The sequence below is a fragment of the Molossus molossus genome, unplaced genomic scaffold (genome assembly GCF_014108415.1).
Source record: "Molossus molossus isolate mMolMol1 unplaced genomic scaffold, mMolMol1.p scaffold_m16_p_10, whole genome shotgun sequence".
NCBI classification, from domain to species: domain Eukaryota; kingdom Metazoa; phylum Chordata; class Mammalia; order Chiroptera; family Molossidae; genus Molossus; species Molossus molossus.
The window spans coordinates 10,609,798-10,623,671 of NW_023425345.1; the positions used below are offsets into that span (position 1 = coordinate 10,609,798).

At 40.3% G+C, this 13,874-nt stretch overlaps 1 protein-coding gene across 4 annotated transcripts in view; it reads right to left on the reverse strand.

Moving 5' to 3' along the window:
- Positions 1-1,012: 1,012 nt before the first annotated feature.
- Positions 1,013-13,874, reverse strand: part of POLR3B (RNA polymerase III subunit B) — a 137,489-nt gene continuing 124,627 nt past the window's right edge. For 3 of the 4 annotated variants that reach the window (XM_036252175.1, XM_036252173.1, XM_036252174.1), the window contains 3 exons: positions 10,687-10,800; positions 7,329-7,502; positions 1,035-1,502 (listed from right to left, as the gene is read on the reverse strand). In XM_036252175.1, coding sequence (XP_036108068.1) covers positions 1,373-1,502; positions 7,329-7,502; positions 10,687-10,800 — 418 coding nt within the window. In that variant the 3' untranslated portion in view covers positions 1,035-1,372. Of the gene's footprint in view, positions 1,503-7,328; positions 7,503-10,686; positions 10,801-13,874 lie in introns of all 4 variants that reach the window. The other variant, XM_036252172.1, reaches the window with a different exon arrangement.

Genomic DNA, 13,874 nt, shown 5'->3' on the forward strand with positions numbered 1-13,874 from the left:
TGTACACTCAGTCCAGTACGGTAATCTTTGGGCACCTTCAATTTTGAGAACAAAGCCAGCGAAAGGAAAGAACAACAGGCATAACTAAAGATCTGGGTAAACACCGCTTTGTTACACCTCTCTAGTTCTCGAGATGGCTGGGGACACATGGTGATGGCTGAGGAAGGCCTGCTCACCTGCAGTGTCTCCTTCATTCTGCTTTTACCGTGAAGCTTCTAGGACGTTTACACCAAGTGATGTTGAGGTTTGGTTCTCAAATCAATGATTAGTCTGTTGGCCGGAACGTCCCTCTTTTGGAGGGAGAGTCCCAGAGCATGGCAGATTGGTAAAAGCTTCGAAAAAGTCCTTGGTATGTTTAACTTGGTTACACCCATTTTCTCAACCTTAGTTGACACTGGAACTTGATTCCTATTAGTATATGTAAACTTAGTAATATTCTGTGAAACATGTTCATTATGACATGCTAGGAATGCAGCCTTAGATTGTTACTCAAAGTTTTTCCGACCTATTTTTATAAACAATCCTTAATATAAATATTTATCTGGCTTCAGGGCAGAGCAATTAAAAACAAATTAGAAATGGGTAAAAAAGGCTGTCAGATTAAAAAATAAATAAAAGGACAGCTAACATCCTGGCAGGAATGGAAGGAACAGAAAAATTACAAAGCATTCATGGAATTATTTTCAGATATTCAACAAATATTATTGTACATGGTATGATCATGGAGGTTCAAAATAGTAGCAATTAAGTCCATAAGACAAAGTGACATCCTTGGCAAAGTTGCTTAAGATGATAGAATATGTTTATTATATTTCATCAAGTTTAAAATGAAAAGTCTGGGTGCATAAAGGCAGACTGAGCTGCTGGGAAGTGCACTCTCACGGCAGACAGGAGAGCCCCCTCGCCAGCCCTGCCATCGGCTCCCAGCCCCTCCTTCACACACTGCTCAGTCAGAGTCGAGCAATCCAAACAGATTCTCCGTCTCTCACGTTTCATAAGAATCCTGAGTTTTATTTAACCCCAAACATTCTTTTTGAGGAGGAAGGTTTTTCTAATAAGTAAATTCCAAGATACCAGAACAGAAATAAAAGTTTATTTATCTTTCAGGTCATGTCCATTTGTGAATCAAATTCAGTATATGAACGAGGAACTGCATTATATCGCTGGCACCTCTTCCATGGCCCGAGGCTCACTGAGCGAGGTTGTTTAGTCAGTCTTCTGGTGTTTACAAAGCCTTTCCATTGATTTTTGTTTTCTCTGAGAGAACATTCAAAGAAATTATTCACCGGAGCAGATATGGTCCTCAATCCCTTCTATTTTGCACTGTGTTGTAAATATGGATTGTTCTCTTTGAAGAATCACCTTCCCATCCTTACTCATTGTATTTGGACAGTTTTAACCTGGGGATAATGTTCATGGACTGCAGTTCCTGGAAGAGCAGCTTGCAGGCATACGGAATGCGAAGGGAAGACACGTGACATGATGACTTGCAGTAATGGCACCTGAAACCCAAGTCAGCATGTGTTAGAGGGACAGCAACTCAGAAACAAAGGCCTGCACACAGGAAGTGAGAATTCTCTCTAACATTCTATTACCATTCCATCAAGTTGGTTTTCTATTCCTTAGTGTTCAGTCACACTATCCAAAATGTACTTATGAGTCCCCAAAGTAAAAAGAAGCCTCCAAAAAAGCAAAAAGCAAAACAAGTACCACTCCCCTGATTTTAAAAATAAGTACTTTTAATCAGTTAGTACCACACTTCTTAGACGTTTCTCCTTAAAATGCAAAGCATCTGCCAATATACTTGTTTTGAATAAGCCCCAGAAATCTGAACCATCTGAAACTTACTCAGATTTAGACTTCTCATTGTTGAAAGCATTTGAAACAGACTCAGTCTCCATGTTTTGATAAGCATCTACTACACTTTACTATTCTAGGCAAGATGCTCAATATTTACCATTTGATTTCTGTCACTGACTTGAAGAGTGATGGGAAAGATGAGACTTTCATATAGAAGGGTGGTGTTCAATCAAATGTTATTTATTTTTCCAGGGCTCTTCAAGGTTGGTTATTTCTATTAGTACTGGAGCTACTGTACTTACTGGCATTGTGTGTGTCCCATTTAATCCTTACAACAGCCCACGTCCCTAACCAATAGGCCTGTTATTCCAATTAGAATTTTCTTTTCTCTTCCTTCAGCCAATGAACTGAACCTAGGTCTTAATCAATGACTACAACTGAAGAAGGGTCCCTGGAAAGAAAGTGAACTATTCTGTCAGGTTACAGACCAAAACAGGGTCTCAACCTACACCTCAAGGGTCTGGGGCACCTGGGACAATTGGTATAAATCCTGAAACTTAATAGGTAGAAACTAAGTCTTCCCAGTTAACAGGGGAGAAAATGAGCACAAGAGGAATAGCAACCAAGGCCCAGAAGATCCAGTACTAACCAGGAACTGGAAAAAGATCCCTCGGTGAACAATAAAGGCTCTTCTGGAGGATAGTAAAGCAACATGTGCAAAACAGGTAAACACGTATATTACTTAAGTAACCACAAAAGTGGCAAAGATACGTGTACAAGAATGTTCATGGTCACACTATTTATAACAGCACAAATGGCTCTGTGACTACAGGACATTTATGCAGAAGAATACTGTGCAGTGATTGAATGCAATGATACAGACCCATATTTACTGAAATGTAAAGTGTCCAGGATACACTGTGAAGTGAAAAAAGTGGTTTGCTAAACAGCATGATCCAAAGTGGGTCCTTAGATGGTAAGGACTTCATACAGTAAATGTATGAAGCCCCCCAAGTCACATGTAACAAGATTTTTTTGGTATCTAATTATATTTTCCTGCTATTAGCACAATCTCAAAAAGATTCATGATTGAAAAAAACAAAACAAAAATGGTATAGAACCACTGGCGAACAGAGGTGTCCCTGAAAGTCACTAAAATATTAATAGTGGTCATCTCTGAGCAGTAGGAATTAATGTGACTACTTATATTTTTCAAATATTTTTCTTTATTAATTTTAGAGAGAGGAAGGAAGGGAGAGGGAGAGAGATAGAAACATCAGTGAGCAAGAACACTGGCCGCTTTCTGCATGCCCCCGACTGGGGATCAGGCCCACAACCTGGGCATGTGCCCTGACTGGGATTTGAACCGGCGACCTCTTGGTGCATGGGTCGATGCTCAACCACTGAGCCACACTGGCTGGGCATTTTTTCCCCCAAATAAACTACTTATATTTTTCCATATATTTTTTGTAACTTTAAATATTTTATAAAGAACAGGGACCATTTTTGTAATCAGCAAAATAAAGCTTTCATTATTTCAGAAAAGAGAATCACTAAGGCTGAGAATTTAAACATGGTGATGAGTGACTACGCAAATAAAAACTTTTTGAGGAGAGAGATGGGAAACGGAAGAGCCTTCATGAATCTGTGTCTGGGTCCCTACCAGACAGCTGCAGGGGGCATAAACACTGTGGAGTGTTTGACTCTATCCACAGGAATAATATAAACATGGAGAATGACTTTTCCTAAAAGATACGTAAAGATCTTTTTGTGGACCGCCGGCTGACGCTCTAACCGCTGAGCCAAACTGGCCAGGGCCGTAAAGATCTTTTTAATGCATGACAGTAAGAATTACGGTTTTAATGTACCTGAGTTGATCAAATTAATTTAGGAATCATGTTCATACTTTAATTCAATTGGAGAAATGGATTTAACTGGAGCAACTTCTTGCTGACTCTCCTGTCATTACCCTGTGAATTCAATCCAGGCTAATCTATTTAAGATTTCTATGTGTGCTGATTCCCAGTCCAGAAAGCCCACTAATCTCTCTTATTAAATGTTTCTCCATTATTTAAAATGTTCCAATGCATATTTCTTCATGTATGCGTATACATATTATGTGTATATACATACACATACAAACATATACATATATAAATAAAAATACATCAATTACCTTACCCTCTGAACAACTTCCAAAGAAACTCAACCCAAACAACAATAAAATAAACTGATTTTTCAGGGCAAAGCCAGCAAAAAAAGGAAGCTGTGGCTTCACATGAGAAATGACTGTCCAGTAAAATATCCTCTATGAGCTAATTATTATTTTTTTAATCCTCACTCGAGAATATTTTTTCCCCATTTATCTTCAGATAGAGTGGGAAGGAGGAGGAGAAGGGGAGAGGGAGAAAGTGGGGCGGGGGAGAGAGAGAGATTTGCGTGAGAGAGACATATCAACTGCTTGCTTCCTGTACGACCCTGACCAGGGACAGGGACCGAACCACAACTGAGGTACATGCCCTTGACCGGAATCGAAACCGCAACTCTTCGGTCCGTGGGCCGATGTTCTAACCACTGAGCAAGACCAGCTAGGGCTGAGCTAATTATCTTAACAGGGATTTTTTTTTCTCTGCAGTTTTTCTTCTAGACCTCTCTTTTGTGACTTATGCCCTTCATGTCTTCTGTAGAACAACAGTCTTGCTGTAAACATCCCCATAGCAATGCCTTACTAATGTGCAAATCAATAACAAAAGGCCAGTTTCAAGGTTCTGAACTGCTCTAATTACTCAGCCTCCATTGTGCTGTTCATTAAAGAGCGACTTCCTCCAACAAACGCCCATGCTCCCTCCCACACAACCCAGCACACACATCAGGTAACATGGGAAAATGACAGCATCATTATACTCCTCTGCCTGAGAGCAGCACAAGGAGGCTGCCAGCCTTCCAGACTGGATGAGGATTTTTTCCTGTTGGCAACAAGGGTATAAGTAGGCCATTCAAAATCAGACATACGGTACATCCAGGTCTGTTTAATTACAGTAAAGACCCTTAAACCGTGTAACCTGATTTAGTCCTCTTTCAAAGGATTTCAAATTCACACTGAACACATGAGCTTCAAAATCAGGCACTGCCATCAGATGATCTCTAAATGAGACAGAAACGAAGCAGGAAACAAGACGTGAATTTAACAATAATGTTGAGATCAATTACTGCTTACTTTAGTTTCTCTGAGTATTCAGCAGAAGAGGGGAAGGTTTTCAAATTATATGAGTAAATGTGATCTTTCTTTTTCTTTTCTTCTATTCTTTTTTCTTCCTTTCCTTTCCCTCCCTCCCTCTCTCCCTCCCTCCCTCCCTTCCTCCCTCCCTCCCTCCATTTTCTTCTTTCCCTCTGACCCTCCCTCCTTCTTCCTTTTCCTTTCCTCCCTTCCTCCCTCCTTTCATTTTCTTTCCTCTTTCCTTTTCTTCCTTCCTTTCTTTCCTTTTTCCTCCCTTTTTCCTTCTTTCTTTCCCCCCCATTTCTTTCTCTTTCTTTCCTTCCTCTTCCTCCTTCCTTTCCTTCTTTTTTTTTTTACTTTCTCCTTTTCCCTTCTTTTTTTCCTTCTTTTTCCTCTTTCCCTCCCTCCTTTTCTTTTTTATTTTTCCTTTTAGCCTCTCTCTCTCCCTCTCCCTCTCTCTCCTCCCTCCCTCCTTTCCTTTCCTTCTCTTTTCTTCACCCTCTCCCTCCTTTAGGGAGAATGGAGAAGAAAAAGAAACTCTTTTTTGAAGTTTCATGATCTCTACTGGTAATACAATGACTCTTCTGCACCATCCTTTCAAAGTAAATTACTTAAAAATCCTTGTGCAAATTTGAAGATTTAAGCATAGTATAACTAAGTTCCAGGCATTTTCCTATTACACTTTGTTGTTGTTACACAGGACAATAAAAAGCAAACTAAATATGCCTTTCATAGGATGAATAGACATCTCAGAATTGAAACAGTGGCCCCCACCCCACCATGTCATCAACACAAGGAAAAGCCAGGTTTATGCTCACAATGTCACCCTATCTCTGCAACCCTATGAAAGGCAAATGGCCTGCTCTACCAGTGTGGCTCAGTGGACTGAGCGTCGTCCCATGGACTGAGAGGTCCTAGTTCAATTCCCGGTTGGGGCACATGCCCGGGTTACAGGCTAAATTCCCTGTGGGGGAAGCAGGAGACAGCAGATTGATGTTTCTCTTCACATCAATGTTTCTATTTCTCTCTCTAAAAAATCAGTAACATAGAACAAAGAAAGACAAATGGCCATCTCTTGTGTTAGTTTTTAAAATGAGATGATTTTTTCACAGATAGGTCTCATCAACTCTTCTACACCAAAATAATAAAATAACTGATTTTGGTTAAAAGGTTTTGACATTTAACTAGCAAGGTAAGGTATACACTATGTTCTGCAAAGGCCACTCATTCTGACTCTTAATTTGCTTTATCAACCAAGAAACTGGCAACTTAAGATGGCAAGAAGTTGGGGTCCTCTCCGAAAGGAGGCTTTGATGGGGGAAATCAGAAGGGAAAGATGGCCCATGTAACTAACCTCAAGCTCTGGCAATGAATGCTCATTGGGGCCGAACGCTATCCTTCTGGAGACTGCCCTCCCTAGGGAAAGGGGATCTGGGAAGTGAAGGGAGGGGTGAGGAGGAGAATGAAGGTGTTTCCCATCCTTGCAGCACCTGCCTCAGACCTTCAGGCCTGGTCTCTGACAGGAAAGTGAGTAGAGATGAGGAAATACAGGCCCTCCTGTCTCCAGGCGTATTTCAGGGCTCTGGATCATGACCAACGCTAAGCAGAGCAGTTGTTCTTTGATGGTATCGTGGAACCATTACAGGGAGAAAAGGTGCTCTACCTACACAAACAGAAACAAAAGGTATGCAGCATCGCCTTTTAAACTGGACTCTGTGTACTGACTCTGCACAGAAATGATAAACTATGATCACATAGTTTACCTACTGCAATCCTCTAGATGCAGGGTTAGTACCATTTAGCATTCGTGGTGTCTGCCATCATGGGACTCACAGTCCAAGTGGAAAGCAGCTTGCTGCGCCAAGGACAGACAAGGGGTCAGGGTACCAGGTTCTGGTCCTGGTTCTGCCACTAATTTGCTATAAGATCTGGGGTAACATACTTGGCTCTTTAGGTTTGAGATTAAATGAGGGCATTCAACACAATCTTCTCTAAAATGTTTCTATTTATAATATGCTATACTTATAACACCTAACAATGACTCTGCTAGGATTTTTACAGGTGTTATAAAAGGTACTCAAGCTAATATTAAAAAGAAGATAAAGTTCTTACTCTTAGAGTTTAAACTCTAGTAGTGTAAAGACCAGAACATTAGGTAGACAAAGTAAACATGTACATATAGAATCCCCAGTTCTAGGAATGCATGGTTGGGGAAGGTTGGAGAATATGTAGGTATGATCTAGGGTCAATACTTGAGCTGTGATTTAAGAGGCAAGGGGTGTGGTGTGAAAGACATATGGTATCCACTTACCAGCCGGAATACCCCAGAAGTCCACACTGCCCACAGACATCAACCTCAAAGGCATCACTTGAAATCATTAGTCGCTCTAGTAAAAGCATACTGGCTCCATAACCAATTAAACAGTCACGTTCCATTTCTCCAAGACGCAAACCACCATCACGAGATCGCCCTTCAGTGGGCTGCCTTTGAAACAAGTTAAACAAATGTGTTATTATATTACACAAAGAGGCACGTTCCATGCTGGCTAAGAGCACAAAGCTTTGGAGCAGGGCTCACCTGGATTCAAATCACTTATTAAACAGTGACCTTGCACATGTTGCTCAGCTTCTTAGCCTCATTTGTAAAATGTACATAAGACTGTCTATCCCAAAGAACGTTAAATGAGAAGAGATGTAATCCTATGGTCGGTTGCTATTTTTATTATTAAGTGGAAATAATTACTTAAGTAATGGCATAATAAATTAACATATAGCATATAAAATACCAACACTAGCATTATTATTAATACTACCATCACTATCATTATTATTAAGGAAGAATGTCTTTTGAGTATTTTCAGAGATGTCTCAGTTCTGTTATTTAAAAGCAGAGAAACTGAGCAGAACAGAGTGTGGAAGAAACCTGGGTCCTCTAGTAGTTATTCAGAGGGCTCCAGGGAGAAGATTCATTACTAAATAAATTAAACATGGAAAGAAGCAAATGGATTTTTATAAGATTTAGAATAGATCAGGAATCATCTGGAGCCAGATGGGAGGTTTTCCAGAGACCTACCTCCCTAGCCCCCAGTTGTGTGTCCCATTCAGGTCCTTCCCTCATGTACAAAAATGCTCCACTCCTCCTTACAGGAGAGCTTTTGAACTGGGAAGCTATTATCCCCTGAAATGGACTCCCTATGACTTATGTATCTGCTGGGCTTGAGAATACTTTAAAAGGTTAAGAATCCAGGATCCAGAGATGTAGGTAAAACTAGGGGATTCTGAAACAACTTAGACAATCCCCCATAGGTACTGATGACACAAATTATTAAGTTGAGAGTGAGAGAGAGAGAGAGAGAGAGAGAGAGAGAGAGAGAGAGAGAGAGAGAGACGAGCACCCTAGCTGGCTTATTTTGGAGTGACACTCCTTGGAGGTAGTCTGGGCAGGAGTGGACCATAAAGCTCGTTTGCCTTATTCCAGAGCATATTTTATTCTTTGTTGTTGTTGCTGCCTGTTACCAAAGAGTTAAGAAGGTAAACACATGATTTCCAGCACATACTGAAATTTAACTTTTGTTGTTGATACTTACAATGGGAAATAAATTTAAGTTGTATATTATTTGTTGAAAGAAAATCTACATATGAAAAACTTATGAGTGGCACACACTGTAGTGGAAACTTTGTAACTGAGCACATGTATATGTTTTTATCTGCTAGCAGAACCACCCAGGGATAGGGGAAGGATCCCTCCACCTGTGGTCACTGGACAGTGAAGATGGTCAGATCACATGTGGGCAGAACCCAAAACTTGGATTTTAACCAAATGAGATAACTGACTATAGACAAATGCACTCCAGGCTGTCTTCATATGGAATACACAAAAGCAATACTAAAGTAATAACTTTTTTTATACAACAAAGCAAAACATAGGAAATAACTGCTTTGACATTTATATTACTCTGAAATAGTTTTTGGATGTTGTAATTTAAATGGAAGTTCCGGAGGGGACAGCACTCAGGGAAAGATACACCTAACCCAAGTAGGGCCTCACTGCTGAAGTCATTACTGTCTTGAGAATCGCAACTTCTCTTCCCTCTTCTGCAATGTAAGCACACACATGCCTATCATTTCAATAGGCATGTGCATTTGCTCAGTTTTACATGGTCAAGGGATTGAGTCATCTACACCTCTTCCTTGGTTTGAAGAAAAAACACCACCAAATATAATGAACTAAACAAACTGATGAACAAAATAGACCCAGAGTCATAGAAGTAGGGTACAGACTGACAATCCTCAGAAGAGGGGGTGGGGGGAGGAGAGATAAACCACAGAAATTATATGCATGTATGCATAACCGGTGGACACAGACAACAAAGCTGGGGACAGGGCAGGGGGTGGAGTGGGGAGGAGGATGTCAATGGGGAAAAAGGAGAAACATCTATAACAATAATAAATTAATAAAAATTAAAAAAAAACAAAAAACACCACCCAAATACTAGCTGCTTCATCCTCTTTTCCCTCCACTATATTGTAACATCTAAGCAGTGTTCTGTGAAAGTGGGCAGAGACCTGGATATTTATTGAACATCTTCTAATCTCCTACGGATTGGCAATACATTCAGTCTATATTCAAACATGTGACATTCACCAGTATGCTGTGCAGTGGGTATTGTTGTCTCTACTTCATATACGAGGAAAACTGAAGCTGAGAGACGTAAGTGGTCTGTCCAAGGTTCATGGTAGTGCTACAAGGTAGGGATGAGTTCACATCCGTCACTCTGACTCCAGGGCCTGTGTTCCTCCCCAGGTCCAGGGTTCCTCAACCTTGGCAGTAATGCCATACTGAGTTGGGTAATTCTTTGAGGTAAAAGCTGTCCTGTGCATTACAGGATGTTTAGCAGCATTCCTGGCCTCTAGATACCAGTAGCTCCCCAACTCTCGCTCCCAAGTTGTGACATCCCAAAATGTTTTCAGACACTGTCAAATGTCCCCTAGGAGACAAAATTGCCCCCAGTTGAGAACCACTGCCTTAGACTATGTTTTTCTAACTGGAAAATGTAGTACTAAGAACATAGTAAGTAAGCATACTAAGAACATACTAAGTAAAACTTAGTATTTATAAATTCCCTTTCCCAACAATCATACCCAATCATCAACACACAGACGTTAGGCTTGGAATCGAGGATACACTGGTGAAGGGGCATACATGGATCCTGGAACTCATTCAAATAAGCATGCAGGTACAGGTGTCTTATGCTTCAATCACATAAGTTTAATAAAAAAGACAGCTGTGGCTTAGGCTACCAAAAATGTATGCATATGTTTTCTGTGTATACATGGGAGCATGCAGGTGTACTGATATGCATGTGCATGTGTAAGTGTATCTATTCTTATAAAGGAACTATTTTGAACAGGGCCATATTTGCAAACTGCTACCCAGTAAACAATCAGTTAGAAGACTACTGTCAAGACCTATGGAGGGTTTGCTCTTGTGCCTCTGAAATGATTTTAAATTGGTTGCCATTTTTTCTCGTGAATCAGATATATATAATTGTTGTGGATGTCTAATACCCCGAAGTTTAAAATCTCAGGGAAACAAAAAAGCTATACTGGGAAGTATAAGGTACATTCAACTGCACTGTCAATTCTTTCTGTAAGTGCTCTTCTCTTACCTGGTAAGGACGGCCCGTGGTCCCCGGGCTCGGGCATGCATTTTATCTAGCACCATGTGTTTCAGCTTCTGATAGTACACAGGGCCAAAATAGATGTATGCTTCCAAAGGCTCACTGAAAGAAAGGTCAGAGTTGTGGGTTAATAACTAAGTTTGGGCTAATAGGAGACAGCCTTTTCTAGGTCTCAGCACTGACAAGTCCTTATTTGTGTATGAACAGATTTATGACTGAATGAAAGAGAATGATTTCTAGTCTACAGTAAATGAAAAGGCTAGACCTGAAAACATAAAAGTACCATAGATAAGTTAAAAAGTACATTGTTTAATTAAGAAATATAATGTAAACACCTTGTGATACAGTGTGTACAGGTCGGTGCCTCCTTCACTGCTACCACCCTAGGCAAGTCACATCCTTTCTTGCCTGGACTACTGCAGATAATCTTCTAGTGGGTCTACCTGCTTCCACTCTCCTCCCTCAACAATCTCTTCCTCATATAACAAGCCAGAGCGATTCCTTCTAAAAGGTAAATCGCAGCAGGTCAATCTTCTGCTTTAAATTCCCAATGGTTTCCCATTATACTCAGAATCTATCACCCAAATTTTGTATACAGCCAGAAGATCTAACACAACCTGGCTCTTGCCCACATATGATTCATTTACTATTTCCTTTCTCCATCGCTCATTCCAGCAGGTGTTCACATGGTTGTGTCAAACACTTCACCTCCTCAGAGAGACTTTCCCTGATCACCTATCTAAAGGAGTCCCCTTCCACTCCAACATTGCCGTACCCACACCCTGTATCAACTCTTACGTTGGTTTTATTTTCTTCAGAGCATTTGTCACCATTTGGTATTACAGTATACAATTATTATTTTTTTATTATTGCTCGTCTTTCCCACAAAAAGTAAATTCCACAAGACAAGCACTTTGTTTCATCTGTCACTGTAGCCCCAGCACTAAGGACCCTGCCTGGCATATAACTGATACTCAGTAAATGTCTGTAACAGCTGGCTCCATGAATCTTTAGAAATATTGTGGCAAGAGTTAAAAAAAAAAGAGTGAATATTTAAGTGCTTTGACAGAAGAAACCCTTTTTCTTATGTCTGGAGCAAGAGAAGCCAGGGCATCAATGACTTTACTTTTTTTTTTTTTTTCACTGCCCCAGAACTTCCTTCCTGAAAAGAAAGGAAGCATCTACCATGTGCCCCTTAATCCATGACTTAATTCATACAACAATCCAGGGAGGCAGATATTGTCATCCCTATTTTTAAGGGGAAGCAATAGGCACAGAGGGTCCAAGAGGTTAAATAAGAGCTGGTGAATGATACAAATACAGGGCTCTCCCTGCCATGTTGGCCAGTCTAGAGCCAAGTAAATTTGGGCCACAGCATGATGTAAGAGTGGAAATTACAAAGGAAGCAAAAAACATGGCAGAGAGGCACAAAGATACATTTGCCCCTGCTTGCTTGCTATGCCTTATAATACTTTCAGTATCATTAGCAAAGGATTCTGCACCTATCAAGCCATTCCGCTGGCTTAAGCACTACCAGACTCTTGGAAGACCCAGAATGGAAGGCACAACAAACAGGGTATCAGAAGACCCTAATCTTGTCTCAGTTTGTCACACAGTAACTACATGACCTCTCTATCTCAGTTTTCTTAGTTGTACAACATAGTGGTCAGACCAAGTTTCTTTCTAGCTCTAATAATGAATAATTCCATTCCTTCACAGTATGATTGCTCATGGTAGAACTTAATGGAATTCTGTCAACATTCTATCATCAGCTGAATAAAGTCACATGCAATTTTTCCTCCTAGCAATGTTCAAGAATATCACAACAGATAAAAGCTGGTGGGTGAATATGTTTGCAAGCCCTTTGTAGAACTCCAAGATAAATGGAAAGAAATGAAAATACCCCTGGGGGTACAGAGGACAGTGATGTAGACATGGCCCACTGCTATCTATAGGAACAGGGCATAATCCATTCAAATCTTTCAGTAAAATTCTGTAAAAAAAGGTCCATCAAAATGATTCTTTGGTTTTGCACACTTTCTGGTCAACTTCTACATTATTTCTGGATGAGAAGCAAAGACTAAGATGATCAGTTTAGCAATGACAACTGCATTTTCTGACATGGACCTTAGCTATTTTCCTGAACCATTTTTGAAATGGACCATTACTCTTTTCGTGTAATATGATTTTCTATAACATCTCAAGTATGACACACCTAAAGAAATCCGTATTATCATAGTCTGGATAAATCTTTTTAGAAAGCACTCAGTACTTTGTAGAGATTTTCATCATTGTGATCACATCTGGATAGTCTGTCTGCAGCACTGAAATCAAGCTGTGTGTTCTCACACATGCTACCACACTGAGTTTCAGGTTTAAAACCTCAGAATAACAGTATAAACACTATGTCCCAGAGTTTTATCTGGCATAAAAATATGTGTGTCTTAATTTAAACAATCAGCTTGATCTTTTTAAAATCATGTAAAAGTTGAGTTTCAAAACCTTGTCCTTCACATTTTGTCAGGGATATGTGTTTCTCCTGGCACTCCGCCTGTGTGACCCGCTCTTCCCTTTCCCCAGCCTCCCTTCAGGCCACATCCCTGCCTCCTCACTGAACAGCAGCCAAGCTGGCCTCTTCCAGTTGCCATAACTTAACAAGGTCTGGCCCTTGGTAAGGCGGTAAATAAGTTTCCTCCTTATGAAACACTCTTCAAATGCTCCATTCGTCTCATCCTTCACATCTCGGCTGAAATATCTACCTTCTCATGGGGGTCTTCTAACCTACTTTTTGTCTTCATTCTGGTGAGAGCTATTTGTACTTGTATAATTTGTTTTCATTCCTTTATTCCACAAATATTTATGGAGTGTGTGCTGTGTGTCAGGCTCTGTGCTAGACACTAGAAATAAAACAATAAACAAGGCAGACAAGCCCTGCTCTTATGGAGATTACATTTTACTTGGGGTGACAGAGGAGAATATTATACAGTATTACTACATAGTATATTTGATAATGATGAGTACTACAGAGAAAAATAAAGCTGGAAATGGGCAATACTGAATTGTAGTTTTAAATTAAGTAGTCAGGATAGGCCCTGCTGAGAAGTTGACTTTTATCTGTTATTTTTCAATGTCTAATAACAAATCTCAACAGTCAGCTCCACAAGTCAGGAATCATG